Consider the following 20,523-nt stretch of genomic DNA (forward strand, 5'->3'; position numbering starts at 1 on the left):
CTGGGCTGCCTTGTCCAAAGCAAGGACAGCTGGGCCAGTTTAAAAGCAGAGGGAAGGAATACACAGCAGGGAGAAAAACCAAAACCAGCAAGCTATAAAAGCCAAAGTGCATCTTCTGCAAATCATGGCTGGAAAACAAAGCACTAAAGCCACATCTCCACTTATTTCTCCACAGAATGGAAATACCAGTTCTTCTGGACAATCTGTACTAACAGACAGACTGAACCAGAGGACAGGTTCACTGCAGGCTCACGACACTGCTATTTGGATGAGAAACGCCCTTCTCACCTGGAACGCCTCTGGGACTCTGGTGTAAATGCAATATGTTTTTCTTCCCAAATGTCTTCTTCATCAGAGCCACCGTCATCAAACTGCTGTATCCGCTCCTTACAGCATGCCTCAAACAAGGCTATATTGCCCTAAACACAGCAAAAGTATAAAATCCGCGTTACATTAATAAACATCTTAAAAATATATGACTATTCTGAAGAGAATCTTTAGCATTTCTCTAAAAGCAGCATCAAGCCAGAATGTCTTAATTTAAAGCTTGGCAAGCAAATATGCAGTGCTGTTTGTTTTACTTGGCTACTAACAAGCTGAGTGGACCAAAGAACACTCAGGAGCTTCCATCATGTTTAAGAATGGGATGCAGGAGTGACCCCAAAGAGCTTTCCAGATAACCAGAGCACGAAGTACTCCAGCTTTATTTTCTGTAGAGGTGGGTCATTCTAGCTCAATCAACAAATAGTATCGAGGTTCAGAGTCTCCATTCTTACTTTCTGGTCACTAGAATCTCACTGAAGATTTAAGTAACTTCTAATCATAAAACACAAGTGTGCAATATGCACAAATCAGATCTACGCCCAATCTTAAACCCAGCTATACAAATCAGACACAATTCTGCTTAATACTGGTCAAAAAGAACAATAATCGTGTCTTCCAATTAGCAAATCTCATGATATGGGAATAAGGTAGGGTAATTATTTTCCAGTGATTTCCACATAAAAGGAGTAAATATAACCACTGCCAAAACTGAGGTCATGCTAAAGTTTAAGAGACAGTCATTTTTCTGATAATACTGGAACACATACTTACACTTTCATTTGTATTGAGGGTAAAGTTGATGTCCGAAACCCGATCAAAAGAAACACTACAAGAAAAAAAGAAATGTACTCAGTAAAACAACATTTTCTATTGTGACATGAAGACATTTAATTTCTCTTTGGTTTCTTATTTTCCAATAATCTAAAAATAGAAGATAAAAGACAAAGTAGTCTCCAACACAAAACAGTCAAAATCACACACCGAGGAGGCCTGGCATTCCTGTGATATTTCTAACTGTTAAATCTTTTAAATACAAACAGAGAACATTGCCATCTACAGTTAGGTGTAAAGATGCAAGAAGCCTAAACAAGCATAATTGAAACTATATACCCAAATCTCAAATACTGTATGGGAAAAAACCTAGGCCTAAAGGATGCCTAACCTGACTATGGTCTACCATGATACAGCTCAAAATCCTGCAAATATCTGCATTTGCAGTTCTTATATATTTTAACTCATTTCACCCTTCTATCAAATGACCTTTTCAACACGAAGGGACAAAATAAAAATAATATCAAATTCTGTTTCCTAACAAAAGAACCCCATAAAGTTGTTTTTTAACCAATCACTGAAATATCTTCCCAAACATACCATTATCTATTAGGCTTGACACATCTTTACATATCAGAAGAGTTAATATATTCTTTGTCTAGTCAGCAGTGCACTCAGCAGAACACATACTCCTCCTCCTCTAATATTCACTGCATTACAAAGTAAGGAAAAAGGTAAGTGGTCTAAAGGAACCCAAGCTGCAAGTGTGACTGTATTACTATGCAAGCCACCATCTGAATTATGGTACAATGGTATGCAGGTAACTTACAGTGTAACTGATTCTTGCACAGAAGGCATAACCTTAAACTAACTTCACCTACAGCTCAATTCAACTCGCAAGTACATCATCAGTGTACCTGTCACAAATCTTGAGACCTCTTTACATAAGTAGTCATCTTCTTTCTACCAAGACAACAGACTTCCAAAGGCATGAACTTAAAGGAACTCTAACTCCTATCCTTGCCAAAATCCACTTGCTTCTAACAAAGTTAAGGAGTATCCTGTGTTACTTCCTCTACCATCCTATCTTCATCTCTAATCTCAGCAGGTTATGTGGTATAAAAAGGCAGCAATGCTTCTTGGATGGAAGATACAAGCTTTAGTCAGACACCACTTATTAAACATGTCTTACAGAAGAGCACTGAGATTATTATAAAAACCATCTTCGAGTAATGCTTTTTATTCCTTGCTGCATGTTCTGGCATCCCAATCCATGAAATCTCACAAAAACCATGATCAACTCTACTACTAGCAAGAACCCCCACTCTCTCCTTTTCCCTTTATTGCATCAGTTTATTTATGAAGAAAGATACCAGCTTTTGTGAGGGGTGTTTTCTACTGTGTGCTGGTTTTTGTTTAGTTTGGGTTTTTTTAACCTGACCAAGACTGTTCTCATTGCCTCATCTTTCACCCAAGACTCTTTGTAGAAGTAAATTTTAACTGCCTCGACCTTATAAACAAAGGCAGATTTACAATGCCCTTCATTACTCTCCCCTACAGAAAAGTATACTCAGAGTCATGTTGTTACTGTCATCTCTTCCAGGAAAACTTAGAAGTAGAGCTATTCATCTGGTCATCAGCAGGGGAAAAAACCCACTTTGAGACAGAGAGAAAGTGAAAGTGACCCAAACAATATCAGGTCAACAAAAAGCCATAGCTTTCAAAAAGCAGAGTTATAATTCAGTTTTTTATTCACAAGCACAGCATTCTCAACATTGGCACAACCAGGAGATTACAAAAAGAAGAGAAGCTGTTGCTTTCCTCTCTTCAGGGAGGCTTCTATCAATGCACACAGATGGGACAAAAAGACAGGACTGATTGGCAACTGCTTCACATCAGTAAATGCTTGTACTTATCAGCAAAACCACAGCCAAAAACACAGGAAGAAAGAAAACTCACAAGACTATATCCAAATTCAGTGTAATGTTATACTCACTTGCCAATGTCATCTTGATCAGCAAACTTCTCATCGTTGAAGCCAAACTGGTCAATAAAATTGGACGTCATTTGTTGCATCTGATAATCAGAAAAGGCCTGGCAACCCCAGGACCAACGACAGTGATATAATAATTCTACTAATACTCTAAAATCTATTTGCCCATTTTGCTTCAAAGAAATAAAAGTCTATCTAAACTAAACATAAAAGGACAGGAAAAGGATTTGCCTTAACCTCTGAATTTTGAAAGGCAGCATCAACTACAACCCTATTTACATTTCCTGACTTGAACGCCAATCTAATAGCTTTCAATAAAAAAGTTAAATCTGTAGTTTAATCACATTAACCAGCACCTTTCCAAATGCACCCCAAACAAACAGGGAAACACTATATATAAGAAAAAGCTGTCTTTGCTCAAAATAACATGAAGTTATAAATAGTAAGAACCAGAAAAGTAAACTATATATACATACTAAAGCACAGCTGCATATTTATGATGCAGGTATCACTAGCAATATCAGTCTAGGGCACACACCAGAAGCATCTATTAAATATCTAGAAGAATGAAACCACTGAACATTTTACATCTCAGTGCAGTGTCACTGACACAACTGTGCTGTTTTTTAAATAAAGATGCCAGTGTCAACTGCCAGCAGATGGGTATATACACACTAAGGTACATGTGGGCATCATCTATCCATAACAATAGCTTTTGTCTCTAATTTCCCAGCACTATAATTAAATTATAAATTATTACACATCATCTAGGGACTTTTAATAATGTTATTTCCATGTGTAAAGTCAGCCAATGCTAAGGTATTATAGGAAATAGAGTAATAATAAAGCTGTCATGTCAACTCTCTTGGTTTCTTGCCCAGGTAGCTGAAGGGACACAGTATGGTGATAAAGTTGAACAAAGTGAATATGGAAAGAGACAAAAGAACAATCAAAAAACCCCAAGTTTAGATTAAGGCATTATGAAAACTTAAGGAAAAAGAAAATATATATATAAAAGGAGGAGGTATACAGCAAGACAAACTTGAAAGAAGCAGCACTGGACCATCTGCATTTCTCCAGATTAACTACCTGGAACTGCTGGGATTGCCTAGGCACAGCAGGTCACTAAGGGGATGCATGAAAAGCACAGAGATATTAGAAGATCTTACTTTCTCACTAAAGCTGCTACAGATAGCACCCAACTTATCAAGTTTTTGTATAGGTACACCTTATAGGTACAAAAGCACTTAATCAGATAAAAATGCATCAGATCCTTTAAGCTTGAGCCACCACCCACAATTCAAACTTAGACAAGCAATTACTTATTATAAAAACTATAGAAAATGCATAAAATACCAAAGCCAGTCTTAAGACTAGGTAGTTACTACATAACTGTCAGTGTGATCTGAAAGATTTTGGTTAGTAACCCAGACAAGTAATGCCATCTAATGCATCTGATTCCATCTAAGTGATCTGTTGGCAATCTTGTGCCACAAGGCTCCCACTCTCTCACTACCAGCAAAAGAATTCAAAGAGATGCATATTATGAGTTTGGTAAGACACAGCTGTGTGCATGCACACATCTAAGCTTTAATTTAAACCTTCTAGATTTACATTTGCTTGTGAGAGTAGACAAAAGTTCCACTGCTTTTTAAAAAATGTCGTAATTTATTTTTACAGAAAGAGCAAATTAAGCTGTTAAAATAATTCAACTCACCTGCTGCAAAGAAGAATCCTGTGAGAAGCCAGTTTCTTTAAAGTCTATTTCATCATCACTGGAAGAATGAATGTGGCAGGTAGTAACCTATACAAAGAAACTGGGTCATTGGCATAGTATATAATGTACTCATTTATTTCAGATAAAAGAAATTGTTTTAATGCTTTGTATTTCTGTTCTACTGAAAACTGTGTAGTCTGGAGATAAGTTTTCAATTAAGTTTTACTGTTATTACATCAAGTACCTCCAAGCACATATTATGTATCCAAAGAGCCAATTAGTATTATTTTTATAAGCCTAAAATTCTTCATCTTCACATGATCTTTCTCTTGGTCTTTACCAAGAAGTAGTTTCTACCCAGAGGAAAAACAACATTTATCTGCAAGCACTACACACTTCTTTGCATTCACAGGCTCAAGAAAAAATTGGTCCTGTTCACAAGTTGCAAAGTTTCAGATGATTAATTTCCTATTGCTTCTATTGACACCTGTTAACATTATGCTCCATTTAATATTTATGTTGAAATAGCAAATTCAGCAATTAATTAGTCTTATAGTCCAAATAACATAAGATTAGCACAAGTTAATGAAGCTACATGCAAAGCACTGCATTCCTGGAGAAGTCAGGTATATTAAAATTCATTAATTGGTCTGTTGACATCAGAAACTGCCTCTGCTTATTAAAGTCTCCAAGTGATTACTCTTAGACTGTATTTTTGACATGATTACACAAACCTCTTCTGCCTGAGTTTAGTGTTTTTCCAAAAGTGTAATCACTACAGCTGCATGCAGAAGAAATGTGGCAGGTGCACAAGAGTATGTAAAGTTACTTAAGCAAGGTCAGTAACACAGGCAGTGGAATGCCGGTAGCAGTCTTCTATTAAACTTGTACTGGGTCATTTACATCCTGTAGATAAAGCAATCAACACCAGCTCCTGAACTTTTTAGTTTGTACTCTCAAGCAGACAGGAGTTTTCAAATACACTACCCTGAAAAAGTAAAGAAATCCTCCTTCTTGTAGATTGCCTGGGATTAGCTACACTAAGTAATTAGCTATTACAGACTGATCTTCTGCAATATGCCAGCACAAATATTAATGATATGGCTTTGGCTGAAAAGTAAACTAAAGAATTATCAGTTCCATAGCTCAGCAACTTGAGGGACTCCTTACAAGTACACTGGATTTTGGAAGACTGATAATGCTGCTGACAAAAAGAAACTGTCCAAGTAAAGCAACAGCAATTTTCATACCTTACCCATCACTACTTACCAGATCCACTGTATTCCTCTTGTTAGTTTCTCCTAAAGAGTTTGTGCAGAATGTTTCCCATCGCTCTCTGACTTCCTCTGGAAGCTCTAGCACAGGAAACAAAAACCCCAAACCAATTAGAAACTATCAACAATGAAGCATCACCTAATTTTCAAATATTTTTTTCTGCTCTACTAAAAATACTGGTCAGAACATATACATCCTCCTAAATTCATACATGTAACTCCATCTAGCAAACAAGTCCAAATTCAGCAGGTCAGCATCTCTTTGCAGCTATTTCAGGGAGTTTTGACACTGTTTGAAATGAAAATACTTAAGCATTTGTTTAAGGATGGCTACTTTAAACTGAATGCTTCAGAAGTAATCCAGTTATTCTCTTCTTTAATCCAACAGCTGCCTTCTAATTTAGGTTTGCTTAATTTCCTCAGCATTTGATAATGAAAACCCTGAAGATAAAGTTAAGACCACGAATGAATACCTTTGATGAGCTGCTGGACTAGTGTGCTGTTTGGCCCCTTATCTGTGCTGTGCACGATGCAGTTTGCTATCCTTGTCAGGTGACCCATGTAGCCATGCCTTCTTCCTCCTTCAGCCCTGCAAGAGACAGAGTTCAACTGCCCGCGCTCAGAGTGACTCGGATACTGTATGTTGTTATAAAACACTGCCAGAGTCAAGATGTTACACAAGACAAACAACTGGGGTTCTTAAGTTAGAGTCGCATCCTAAAACCACAGGTTCACAACAATACTCAAGAATTTAAGGTATCAACTGGTTTGACTACACTGTTTACATTGGCCAGCTGAGGAGACTTAACAAGCACATAAAGTACCAAGAAGGACGTACAAGTGTTTGTACTGCTTGTACGTGTGTGCGTGTAGAAAGCAAAATGCACAGCATTAGCAAAATAATGACAGAATTAGCAACAGATTCAGAGTTTTTAGGAAATTTCTGTTGCTGAGAGCATTTTGCAAAACCCCGAAACACCAAGTATTCCCTCAAAGCTTTCAGCCCATGATCAAAAGGAAAAAGCATTCTTAAGTATGCTTTAGTATTTCAAGGCTTCTTAGTATTACACTTAGCATACCCATCTAAGTTAGGGTCATTGCTTTCCTGAAATTTAGGAATGACATTTACATGCTTACTAAAGATAAAATTACAATGCCATTTAAATATTTCAGACAGAACTGCTTCGCAGAAACAGGAATTACCAGATGTTAGAGCAGAGCTCTGAACACCTACTGCCAGTTGGAACCATTCTAAATCTGCCCAAATAGCAATCATGAGAGGTCCAACTTGAACTGATTCTCTAGCATTTAGCTGCAAGCCAACCAAGCTTTTGCTGCACCAGTTTAAGGTTTTGTATTTTAAATAAAAACCAAGAAAGACCCACTCACACAGCTAGGCAAACTTCCCATGACTGAAATCTCTGTAAAGTGACTGCAGCTCATGAAGTAACTTACGCTATACAAACACAGATCACATGATTTTATTTTCCACCATCATCATCTAACAGATGAGGTAACTGAAATTAAGTTATGTCTACGCAAGATATCATGAATAAACTACCACACTGTTTACAGAGTGCTTTAGCGACAAGTACATTCTAAACAATCAGCACACGGTGATAGCAAAGGTTATAGTTTCTAATACAGAATATGACACAAAGTGCTTCTATTTGACAAACCAGACTGATTGTCATTGCCTGGCCAGAAAGTCTGGAATACAACTGTATCTTTTGTTAGCAAATGCTTATTAATCCCAGTGCACCAAACAATTTCTACTATATCAGATTTTTACCAGCAGAAAGCAGTCACCCTTAAGCTTCTAGAGCTGCTTGAAATAACATTAAGTGATAGAATACAAAAGGACTAAAAAAAATACCCATTTCCTGAAACAGCTAAGCTAAAAGTACCCTTAAAGATTTATCTTTTCTAGCTGGAGCCATACCTGTACAAAATTGGATAAAGAAGTGAATTAATTACAACAGTCTGTTTCCAGATAAAAGCACAACCTAAGGTTTGAAACACTATTTTCTTCATTAATATTCACAAACATAAGACTAAATATTTAATTAACTCATTTGTGTTGTAAGCACTGGACCAAGAACAGTCTTATCCAAGTAAAATTTAAGTTTTAGGTTGGAGTAAGAGAGATAACTTTTTATATTTCTCTCCTATGAGAATCTAATTGTCAGTAAAGTTGGCAATTCTCTATAACCTCAGGAGAATTGATATAAAATGGAAGACATTCAGGAGAGCATGTTTTCTACAGTTAAATTTAGCACATTCCTTTTTTTATTACCCCGCCTCTTCACCATCCTTATTTCCAGGTCAGTTAGCTGTATATTTACTATCTGATTCACTTAAGATAGGAATAGGAGTATTTTGGGGAGTGGAACTGTCTCAACATACCACCAAACCAGCAGCACTACCCCAGCTAGTTAATTCAATATTTTGACAGGTCAGAACTAACATTTACTGTTCAGTATCTCCTGAGCTAAAATTATGTACAGGACTTCAGAGAACTTTTTACCACCTCAGATAATGACTGAGGATTTTTTTCTCCTGCTACAAAAACAGTTTCAGACAATGTTAGCTACTTGAAGCTTACATCCTTTCAAACACAATTTTAGAAGGTACTCTATTGCTGAGGAATTGGCTTTTACTATTTAGGTGTCCAATGCTCCCCAGTACGTGATATGCTTTGATGTGTTCACAAATAATTCTCAACTGCTTACTGGGAAAAAGTATCTCCTGTCCTCTCTAACCTTATAGTATGTTTCTGTACTCTAACACAGGTAAACTTTAGAGATCACAGTAGTATCTTACACACGGCAAGAATGACAACTCTTGCGTTCTTAAATGGTTACAGGAAAAAGAATTAGAATGCTACCAAAAAGTACAAGAGAAAGCTTTAACCCAAATATTAACGTACATGTGATTTTAGAACTGGCTAGATCACTTCTGAATTGGTTATACATTCATTTCACAACTCAAGTCTTATTTAGACAATTGCAGGGAATGAGAAAACTAATTACTCACTGTTTTTTCTCATTCATCTCCCACGCTTCAAGTATTCTTTCTATTAATTGGCACTTAAGGAAGAGCTGTAAAAAAGCAAAATATGCTTAGTAGCAGTAAAGTGGAACACTATTTATGCATTTTACAGTTGATACTAGAGTCTACAAGACAATTAATTTCAGGTTCACTAAAGGGTTGAATGCCCAGCAGTCAGATAACAACCACAAACCAAAAAGCTAAACCTGTATTAATCCTACTGCCCTTTCTAAGTGCTGAGTTGCTGTAGTAGCATAAAGCTACTGAAATAGCAATTTTAAGTCTCAAAAATAGGAGGAACTTCAAGGAAAATAAATAAATACTTGCATTTCCTCACCGTGCTCGCTTTGGAGCAACAAAAAAAATCTACTCTATGGCAGTTTCAGGTTTAACACCCTAAACTAACACTTTAAGTAAAACCAGAAAGACATTCTTTTTCATTCTATACATTAAATAAAATTGGGGTATATTTTATGTAAAATTAACTGTGTGGGAACAGGAAAATTCAAGAGACTCACAAAACACAACTTACATGTTTCAGTAAGAGATTGTCCCCAGTGGAATCCTGATCTGTAATTGTGCCATTTTCCGTGTTTTCAAGAGGACTCGCAAGAATCAATGCAATACAGATTTCTACTTGACTATGCAAAAAGTTATTCCACGTATACTTAAAAAACATGTCCTGAAAAACAAATTCACTGAAGTTTACACAAACCAAGATCTTTTCATTAAACATAACCAATAGTCTCACCCACCTAATCATTTGAATTACTACACTGGAGGAAATTCTTTAAGTTTTTACACTAAGTATTATTGTGCAAGAGAAAATTTGTGACCCACAAGAACAGTAATTCTTGTGTTTGCCATTATCTGAATGCAAGGAATACTATACTGGATCAAAACAAGAATGCAACTCTAACTGGATTTATTGCAGGGGTCACTAGTAATGCACTTTCAGACTATGAAGATGGTGAGAAATAATGCTCCCCACTTACATTCCTTCTGCCAGCTGCTGCCCAGAAAGTCCCAGAGTCAGAAGTGTTATTTATGACCTTAGAAGTCCTTGACTTTTTTCAGTTCACTTAACCTTCCTGGTATCTATAATCTCCTTTTGTAAGTGTGCTCCTAACTTCAGTGAGATTCCTTACAAAATTGTATCTACCTGTTTTAAACCCACCATCCACTAATTTTATCCTCCTATTACAGAAAGCTACCTCAGATAATCTAGACACAGTTTAAGATTATTAACAAAGCACAAGACAAATACTGAGGTTGAGATACAATACACAGCATCCATTTAGTCACGTTCCTGCTTCTCCCCATTTTTTCTCTTAAACATAGGAAAGATTTTCTTCAAGCCTAGTTATTTTAGGCTACTCACTGCAAAATGCAAATGACTGCTGTCACTGGCAAAATGTAATGAGTTCTGGAAAGATGTGCAGTGATTGGAACAGCATTGAACAACTTTAGTCTCATTCAAAGTACAGCTAAAGGTCTTCAATCTACCTTCCGTCCTCCTAAACTAATGGCATTCTCCTGTAACTTTTCCTAAGTCAAGTCTGCACAGTAAAACATGTGCTGTTTCAGCGAACAGTAGGAAGCACCAAGGCTTCTATGGCTACAATTATTTTTCTCCTTATGTAAAACCTGCAACAGAAAAGTGTGTTCAAACCTCACTGAACTTAGTTTACAAAATAATCTATTTACAAGAACATGCAAGTATTCATAATGTGTATGTTCCCTTAGACAATGGATCTAGGAAAAACATCAGCTACAGTGAAGTCAGCTATTTGTATAAAAGTTAGTACCTGTCTGCAAACCCAATTGCCAAGAAAATTTGAGATGAAAACATTTCAATCACACTGTATTAATCAGTCACAGGAAAAAGGGGTTTTGGACTAAAATCAGGAAAGAGAAGATATTTACACTTTAAGCTTGCAATTGCCAACTTGGAAGTTTACATATTGTTACTCACAAACTAGCTTAAGTTCTACATGATTTGCTAGCTATCTTTTAATCAACCAGTATTTGGATTTCTTGGGTGAACCTGAACACAAAGAATACATCTGCTGAAGTGGAAGTGTGAGGTAGGAAGTACTCAAAGTACATATTCACGTTAGCACAGTTAGGTAACTGAGTTTGCTGTACACCTCCATGCTTCGAAGTTTGAAGGAATACAAGCTACCAAGAATAACTGTTCCTTTAGAGGACATGGCTGAGATACCATTTTGTAGGCCATATATTAAGTGAGGAAAAAGGGCTTTGAGGGATCAACTTCGGAAAAAAACTGAAAATAGCAATGAAGCCTTGAACAGGGCTGAAAACCTGAGAACATCCAATTGAAAACAAGCTTATTAAGAAAACCACATATTTATGAAGGTATAGCAAATAAGAACCATTCAAGTGGTCAGAGGAAAACGCTGACTTCAGACAGATGGATTAACAGTAAAATCCAATATTAAAACTTCTTAAAACAAGCAATAGACATCACAGTACAAAGGTGCTGAAAAGTTACGCTGGAAAACTAGCTGCAGTGTCAGAAAAAGCAGACAAGATCTTAATAGCAATCCATAAAAATAAAGAAGACAGCATTAAGTTCTTACCAGTATTACTCCTATGCTGTTAAGTTCTATAAGCTCCTGATTCACACTGCTTGTATTTGTCTGTAAAAGGCTAGATATTAATCTAATCACATTTAAACGTGTGTTTCCCACAGGTGGATCCAGTACACCCCAGGTTGTCTTCATGACGCTTTTCTGAAAAAGAAAAAAGTTTAATACATAAACCCATTAAAATATCTTTTAAAAAAATCAGCTCATCATTACTACATACAATGACTGAGTAGTGCTTAAAAATAGACACATTTAGTCCTTGAGCAACTGTCTTACCTTCATCCTGCAAAAAAACCCTATTTTTAATTCCAAATACTGTAGCTTATCTTAATTCCACAGACAGGAAGCATTAAAATCAGTCACATGAAAGCAAGAACTTTGTAAAAAATGATTGCTAACTATAGACAGGATCTCAAAGTAGATGAAGTCTACTCAACCTTGAAAGGAATTAGGAGATAGTTCCTAAGAAATTCTTCTCACTCCCTAATCCAGCTATATTCTGCATTACTAAAGTATACAGAGAACAGCTCGGCGGACAGTCTAAATATATTATAATGCCTCAGCAACCATGACTTTGTATACTTAAAAACAATTCCGTTTTCATTTCTCTATTAAAATCTGCAGCACCCAGTTCAGGGTGCACTGCTCCAGCTGAAATTCTGCAAATGAAAATAAATGTGAGTAGAAAATACAAATGGATCACAGGTAAACCCCCTATTTATACACTTTTTAACTTTTGCAAGAGCATGACATAGGTAAGTTGCTTGAATCAGTTAAAAAGCCCAAGGAATTTAACATGCCTAGAGCACAGGGATGTGTCATGGAGCTGGTCCACTTGGGTCCCAGAAAGTCAAGAGAATTGCACAAGCCTAATGTGGACCATTCCGAAGTTCCAAACACCAGCAGCATCTATAGTCTGTGTTTCCTATCCAGATAGGATTTCCAAGCAGAAAATAGGACCTGTCTTGAGAATATATAGCAAATCTCTTTTCGTTGCTTTCAGAAAGAAGTAATTGCTTCAAGGTCACTTTGCTAATTAAACAAAGTTTGTGCTGGAAAAGCACAAAACACTGCTGTTCATTATTACTGTTTGCCTGAGCCAAAGCTCACAACAGGCTAGGAAGTAGCCTGGGCACTTGGCCTGAAAGCTGTCAGACTGGGTTTTGGTTGTTATTATAGTCTACTTAAAGCAGACACATGGTGAGTGTCGCTTCAATTAATTTGGTAACGACGCAAGATTTCACTTACTTTTGGAGGCTCAAGTAGGAGCTCATGGAAGGATGAAAGTCGAGCTTTTATGGCTTCTAAAACACTTTTGTTGACAGAGTATGTGGAATTGCTCATGCCTGGAGGACAGATCTCTATATGGCCTTCAAATCTAAAACACACATAAGCAAAAACTGATAATTAGTATCAAAACTAGTTGTAATCCATCTCTGAGATATGTAACAGTTCTGAAAGGATGCAAGATGAAGAGGCAAAAAATGCAAAACCACAGGGTTACAAGTACATAAAATTTAAGTGTTACATAATGGTTGAACAAGAGATTTTCCCAAACATTAGCCCTAGCATTTCTACGTTTATTGTGCTTGAAATCCCCAAAATAGTTTTGAGAATAAAAATTACATTTTGATTTGCTTTATTGAAGCAGATAAAGAGCTTCATTTGTGTATTCCAAACAATGTACATTGAATGTACCAGAGAGATCTGCTCAGCAGTTTCTCCAAATGAAGTTGCAATAACATTACAAATAACTTTCTGAAGGTCAGTATTCAGTCACTGCACTGCACATATTTACTCTATTCCTTGTATCCAGGAACAAACTGATGAAATGTATCTAGTCTGATCTGTCAATTGGTACTTACACTAGCTTCTAGAAAAAGCTGCAGAAAGACCAGTCATTTGTTGAAAGTGTAGTAATGCCAACCACAATCACTTGATTTGCATTTTAACTCCTCCAGTTGCAACAGGTCACAGAAATGGTTTGGTCACGAGTACAAAGAAGGCATTTGCTACAGCATAAACCAAGTGAAATAACAACACTTACGTCTGTCGTCTTGTCTCAAGTAAGGTCAACAGGATTTGGATTGCACTGACTATTGCAGATTCATTTTTTTCTTTATGAAAAATATTAGACAGAAGCTGCTCTATGATTTCTTGTCTGAAAAGAAAAGGATTTGCACCAGATGACACCACTTCAGGATACAGCTGTTAGCAGAAGTAACTACTATTTGCCCACATTAAAAAAAAAAAGGAGAAGGGAATACAGGAGAAATCTTCTCTGGCAAAAACATACACTTAGATTAACTTAAGTAACAGAACAAAGCCAAAGTCTCCCATATTTAGCCTGCACAGTATCAAGCTGACCTCCACATGTAAGATCCCACTCAATTGGCAGCACAGGAAATACTTTAATGAGACAACTCCTCTCCCACATTCCCCACTAGAAAATCCTCCAGGTCTGCTCTGCTTACTTGCCAAGTTATTTTTCATTACACAAACAAAAGATGGGTAGTCAAGAAAACTCACCTGAAAAGCAGAGCTTGCCATTTCTGAAGGTTTTCAAGGTCAAAAGTTAAAAACTAGTTTCTTATGAAGTGAGAATAAAATCAAAAATTCAAACCAACTTACTTCTCTAAACTTGCAAGCAGTGGATCTGGTTCTGAGCTGTTCTGTACTTGTAACATCTGATCTCTGCTTAGACGAATAATTTCACAGAGTGACTGTGATGCATTTGAATGCCTCTGAAACAGAAAAACAGTACTTTTCACTACAAGAGTAATAGCATGCTGAACTCTAATTCTTCAGTTAAAAAAAGGTGAAATCTTCAACATGGACAAGAGCTCTCCTACCCAAAAAACATTCAGGCAGTAGCTTTACGCTATAACTAACCCTTAACAAAACAAAAAAACCCTTGAAGCACAAGGCAAGAATCTATTTCCAACATTAAGGTGGAAAAATATGAGAGCTGAATCTTCAAACAACTCCAAGTATGCCTAAGGCTTCAATATGGATTTCAAAAAGGGGGCAGGGAGGTGAACAAAACCACATATCCTCCCTCAAATAACCACACTTAAATACTGAAATGAGCTTACTGAAAAAAGCAAGCAGAAAACAGTAAAACTAAAAGTTCTAAGACCATATTGTACAGATGAACAGACAGACCCAGGAGAGTGTCACACCTATACTTACATCTTCATCTTGAGACGGGTGTACAATTTCCACAAGCCGCTGGATAATTCTCTCCTCATTTAGCCACTGTAAAAATGTTTGTGGATGTTATCTAAGAATTTTTCCCAAGTGAATGAATTAAATGAATTCACGAAATTGAAAGTAGCCTTTTGACAACTGCCACAAGTCATACTGTCAATACTTCTAAATAAGGATTAACAATACTTCAGAAAAAAAGCAAAATTATTGTTTCTGAGCCATAGTAAAAAAGAAAGCCTTAGGTTAATTTCAGCAAACTTTGATGACAAAAGTGTGTTTGGTAAGGTCCAAAACAATTTTAAAATTGCATCTGTCAGGTATAAGTTAGGTATTAAAGATCAGGGAAGAGACTAGCCACTCGGGTTCTAAGTTGTCCCCAGAAGCACTGGGGCTTCACTGGAAAAGTATTGGCAGCTCAGAAAAAAACCCCCAAAACAAACAAAAAAACCCACAAACCCCCATACATCTAATTTCAGCATATTTAAGAAATAAACTTAGTAAAGCCAGCAGAAGTTAAGCCAGCTTAGAGTTCACACATGTCAGACAAGAATTCTGAGACATTTTACTTACATTTAGCACTTCTTGCCGGGGCTGTGGAGGTTCTATGCAAGTCAGTAGCCTGAGCAACAAGTCCATGATAGCAGAGGTCCCTATGTGCTTAATAATGAGGTCTACAAAATCATGCTTCCTCTTTAAAAAATCCACAATCTGGAAATTAAAAGTAAGCTTATATTTGCTTCATGTATTTTACATGACAGATTACATCAATCACGTTTAATTTCACTCTTCTACCAAACTGGGAAAACAGATGAGAATTTCTTAAACACTTCTGCCACTTAAAGCCTGCAGTACAAGACAAGATAAAATAATACACAGGCAGAGAACAGCAAAAGTGGCACAGGGCAGATCCATACTACATGCAGTATGTCCTGAGCCTCCTCTCAAACCCACCTTGCTGACCATAACCTACTTATAATCCAGCACAGTCAGGTTTTCTTTTTGATAAGAATTAGTCTCAGCTTGGAGAGCAAAGCTCAACACAGCAAAATTCTTAACATAATACAAACAGTATCTCAGGTTTGAGAGTCAAGTCTTTGCAGCTGCTTGCAGTATTGGGCCACATGCACTGAGTACAAGAGCATTTCTGAGCAAGGACTCCAAATGTTTCTAGCTTTGTTCTAAATAATTCTTCACATCAAGTCAGACTCACCATCAACTGATTCAAATCATTTATGTTTGCTTCTAACAGGCATAAATGCAAATACCAGCATATAAAACACTGAGCTAAGCTAAGCCAAAACACTGATTGCATAAACAATCAAAAGCTTAGGCAAATCTGAATCAAATACATCTTACTCATCCAAGTGTATTTTTTAATCCTGTGCATAACAGAAAGGTGTCTTCAGCTAGCATGGAAGCTGAACACTCTCTTTTGACTCTGCTGCTATCCCTCAATGGTGTAGTCTTAAAGTAGAATTGCTGAGTACTACAACTTTATCAGAGCACTTCTTAAATTGGTGAGTTTGCAAATAGTTACCTGTTCCGGTTTTCTGCTGATAAGAATACTTAACACCTTGCTGAAGAAACTGGCCAGTAGAGGGTTTAGAGGAGATTCATTTAAGAGGAAGCTGTACAGTTTCAGGAGTAAGGATTCCTCTTCTCCCAACCGATCATTGATCTGTGAGACATCTGATGTAAGCAGCTCACATGATATGTTTGGGTATCTGGGGAAAAGAAAAAATTATCCATCATTCATACTTCAGAGTTCTCATCCTTCCAGCTCTGAATTCAGAACCCGATAAGGCATCTGACCAAATTTTCAAGCAAGGTTGGCCTACAGTAAACTAGCAAACTAACACAAAATAATAAAACTGCACATTCAGCCTATAAGCTGTTTTCATTTAAGAAGTTGACTACTTTGATCTTCAGTAGCAACAGAATACCAGTAGGGAAGTTGAGAAAGGAAAGAGCAAGCATGTATTTTAGGATCTATTGTTATAACCATCTGTTCAAGTACTGACCTCTTATTTGCTTCAATTTCCAACTCTACTAGAAACATTTACAGGAGGCTTGGTTTACCAGAAATGGTGAAGTTTAGCAACTAAGAGTGTAGCTTATTTCACATTATTTTAACACACCATTTTAAGAAAAAAAGCAGCTTTCTGTATGGACAACACTAAAACAGGCCAAAAGCAGTAGAAGTGCTTTTATACAAATTGCTACACAAATTTTGAGTTTGAACTTCCTCAGCAAGCCAGAAGTCATGGCCATATCCCAGAAAGAAAGACATCAGCATTTAGACCCTAAGGACATTCTTTCAAGGAGTACCACAAATCTTCTAAAAGGCATCTTTAAAACATCTTACAAGTCAACAAAACAAAGTTAACCATGGAGCTATACTACCCAAAAAGGGTTTTTGTCCTTTGGACATGAACTGGTTTTGGAAGCATTTGTGGGGAAGAAGCTTCCATTTGAAAACTATGCATGTATTAGAATTATTTATTTAGAAGTTCCATGAAGCCTCTTGAAAACAGACTTAATCTAAAACACACCAACATTGTACTAGACACCAGCACAAAGGGATTCACACTATCAAATTAACTATCAGATTAAGTTAGTCCTCTTTCCACCTTCCGAATCTTTCCCAACCCCAAAAGTTTTCCTACTTATATCGAATTTTTTCATCCATGTCTTGAGGTGGCTCTTCAATAATAAATGAAACTAAGTCTTCCAAACATTCTGACTTCAGCAGAAACTCTATAAGTTTGCGATTCTGAGCCTTGCACTCCTGCAGAACATCCTCTTCATCCATCAGTTCCTTCAGTGTTACATCTTCTCTCTCCAGAAGTGTATCTATGTGCGATGACGAATGGAGATCAAATTTCCAAAACATGCTGGTCTGTGTAAGAAGAATAGCAGTATATTAGCAGCAGCCATTATTCTAATATCCAAAGATGAAAGTTAGGCAGGGTTTTACTTACATGAAAGGAACATGCTAATTTGCATTAAAGAAAACAGTATAAACTTTGGTTTTCAATTTACTAAATTTGCTCTTCCCATTCCTTGTTTTTAATCTACGCATTGAGTCAGAGATTCAGAACAATTTGCTCAGCAATTAATAGAGCTGGGGGAAGATGAAATGGACAGAGCATAACTGCCCTGAAGTACCACCCCCACCATGGAAGAAAACACTTATAAAGGTAGAGGAATTAAAAGAATTTTAGTTTGCAGGCAGCACACTTTAGAGTGCAGGAGCTAATTTCAACACTATGCTGATTGTACATGCCTCCACAAACCTGACAGAGGAGGAACATCAAAGGACAAGATGTGTTACACAAATATGTCAAGGGCAGTGGCCCCAACCACTGAAATACTCTAAGAGGCTGTAACAGATGTAGAAGAATGAACAACTTCACCTTTTCCTATAAAATGCTTTGGCACCTCTATATTAATTCTGTTTCTCTAAAGACACCTTGTGAACAGTTGCTATTGAGACAACTGTGCTACCAGAAAAGAGTATTTCAGTCTACAATATATCCAATAAATTCTTGCTTTCACCTCTCACTAAGCTCAATACAAACACTCACTTCATTTCCCTCCAGCCCTGAAAACAGGGCTTTTACATGACATTTTACCTCTGAAACAGTATTAACTGGGCTTGAATGAATGCAGATTTTAAGTGGACTGAAAAGAGATACCAGAGATACTGGAACACAGTAAGAAAAACCTTCCCCTCCTTACAAGTGAAAGCGGCAGTTTTGAGCAGCACTCTTAAATGAAGAAACACTCCTTTTGCTCCCTTAGGAAATGTTTACCAAATGTGAAAGACTAATTCAATGTATTAGTTACTGCTGTGCATTAGGAATATCAGCTGTGAGGACATGCAGTTAAGGCAGAGAATTTCAGTGAATAGTAGTATTTTAGCAAGGACAATTCTGTAAACTGTAGGCTGTATACAGGGGCAAGCTAAAAGGCAATAATCCAACAATGCTGTTGTCACACTCAAAACATCCCATAAAAATTAGAATAGAAATATCCAAATCTTTTGCAACTAAGAGGCAGCATTTAAGCACTTCTTTTACAGCTACATTGAACAGAATTGTGTCAAATTTAGTACTTGAGCAGTTTGGAAACAGAAACAACATCAAGGATCTAGCAAAACTTTTATGTGCACAATCTTTCCATTATTAGCATGACTTCCATTATTCAGCATAAATATTGTAAAGCTTGGTATATTCACTATAGAGACATTTTAATTGCTTTTAGGGTTTTAATTGTTGCTTTAAGCACTACATACTGACCACGTGATCTCTCCTGACTCTGCTTAACCTTTTTTCAGAAGTTGTAACACACATAACTGGCCCTAGATTACATAGTTTTCTGTTTAAAGATATGGGATTCAAACAAAATCAATCAGGCAATGTACAGATTTATTCAATTGCAGTATTGGTGCTTATCTAACATCCCATGCAAGTATTAAATGATTAGGAGGCAGAAAAAAATTATTTTGGACTAAAAGTATTAGTAAACTTACAAGCAGGGTTTAACACACCTGATCTCACAGATCAGCTTAAATCAATTTACACTGTTATGAAAAACACTAGCTACACAGAAACTTACTGTGAGGAAATGAAACTAGTGCATTATTAAAGTCAGAGAATAGTTTTTGATTGGGATTTTTAAATCTCTAGAAAGTTGATCAAATCCCTCCCCTTGCCCCAATTAGTGAAAGTACCATTCTTGTAAGTAACCACCATCAATGCTAATTCCAGATGTAAATACCTCTGTAGTAATTAATGCTCATTTCAGTATTTCTCAGTTAGTTATTCCAAGAGAAATTCAACAATGGAAAAGAGCAATAACAAAAAAAGAGGCGTACTACTGCAAACATGTTACTGCGTTATTTCACAATCTGTCTCCCAGGCAAGCTCTTTTAGGGGCTGCTCCCTCAACATGTCAGGTGCCGGCCACAGATTATTCCATCACTTCTCAACAGGAGCCCAGGTCCTTTGAAATAAGGAAAAATAAACAACATAAACTGTGCCAAAGGGAAAGTCCAGGAACCCTGAAGAGAAGAGAATTTTCTTAGGCGTTATAACTAACAATAATCTAGAATCAGCCTAGCATAGTTTTGATTGGAAGTCTTAAAATCAAAACATGTCATTGCTATTTTTCTCAGAGCCTACTGTTCTACCCTCCCTCCCAAAATTTACTAATTCTGAAATTCTGAATCATCATCATGCTTTTTCAAATTTCAGTCCCATTAACAGAGTTGGCATAAGGCCTTCTGTCAAAAACTCGTATGTGTGCTCCTTCCAAAATTTCAGTACCTGCACATTTACAAAAAACTCAATGGGTCAAATGGGTTGTATTACTCCGAGCGCTACTTCACTTTCAATAAGAGCAGAAAAAGACATCTGGATTCAATGCAAGATACAAAAGACTTCCAAATATAAGACATGCTTAAGACTAGAAACTACAAGAAGCAAAATAATCCAGGATAACGTTAAAAATTCTCACATGTAAAGACAAAATGTGTTAAAGATGGTAAAGATGCTGCATGTATTTGAC

The 20,523-nt window shown here is 36.8% G+C and overlaps 1 protein-coding gene across 11 annotated transcripts in view; it reads right to left on the reverse strand.

Moving 5' to 3' along the window:
* The window catches only part of PPP6R3 (protein phosphatase 6 regulatory subunit 3), a 52,461-nt gene that overhangs the window by 12,969 nt on the left and 18,969 nt on the right, over positions 1-20,523 (reverse strand). For 5 of the 11 annotated variants that reach the window (XM_039551848.1, XM_039551846.1, XM_039551847.1 and 2 more), the window contains exons 3-19: positions 19,832-19,959; positions 17,619-17,851; positions 16,490-16,676; positions 15,523-15,660; positions 14,935-15,000; positions 14,374-14,486; positions 13,790-13,903; positions 12,991-13,120; positions 11,734-11,886; positions 9,663-9,812; positions 9,116-9,180; positions 6,553-6,668; positions 6,075-6,160; positions 4,806-4,892; positions 3,092-3,189; positions 1,096-1,150; positions 289-419 (exon numbers count right to left, since the gene is read on the reverse strand). In XM_039551848.1, the coding sequence (XP_039407782.1) occupies positions 289-419; positions 1,096-1,150; positions 3,092-3,189; positions 4,806-4,892; positions 6,075-6,160; positions 6,553-6,668; positions 9,116-9,180; positions 9,663-9,812; positions 11,734-11,886; positions 12,991-13,120; positions 13,790-13,903; positions 14,374-14,486; positions 14,935-15,000; positions 15,523-15,660; positions 16,490-16,676; positions 17,619-17,851; positions 19,832-19,843 (1,934 nt within the window). In that variant the 5' untranslated portion in view covers positions 19,844-19,959. The remainder of the gene's footprint in view (positions 1-288; positions 420-1,095; positions 1,151-3,091; positions 3,190-4,805; positions 4,893-6,074; positions 6,161-6,552; positions 6,669-9,115; positions 9,181-9,662; positions 9,813-11,733; positions 11,887-12,990; positions 13,121-13,789; positions 13,904-14,373; positions 14,487-14,934; positions 15,001-15,522; positions 15,661-16,489; positions 16,677-17,618; positions 17,852-19,831; positions 19,960-20,523) is intronic. The other 6 variants (XR_005601904.1, XM_039551853.1, XM_039551852.1 and 3 more) reach the window with 2 other exon arrangements.

Source organism: Corvus cornix, chromosome 5, assembly GCF_000738735.6.
Source record: "Corvus cornix cornix isolate S_Up_H32 chromosome 5, ASM73873v5, whole genome shotgun sequence".
NCBI classification, from domain to species: domain Eukaryota; kingdom Metazoa; phylum Chordata; class Aves; order Passeriformes; family Corvidae; genus Corvus; species Corvus cornix.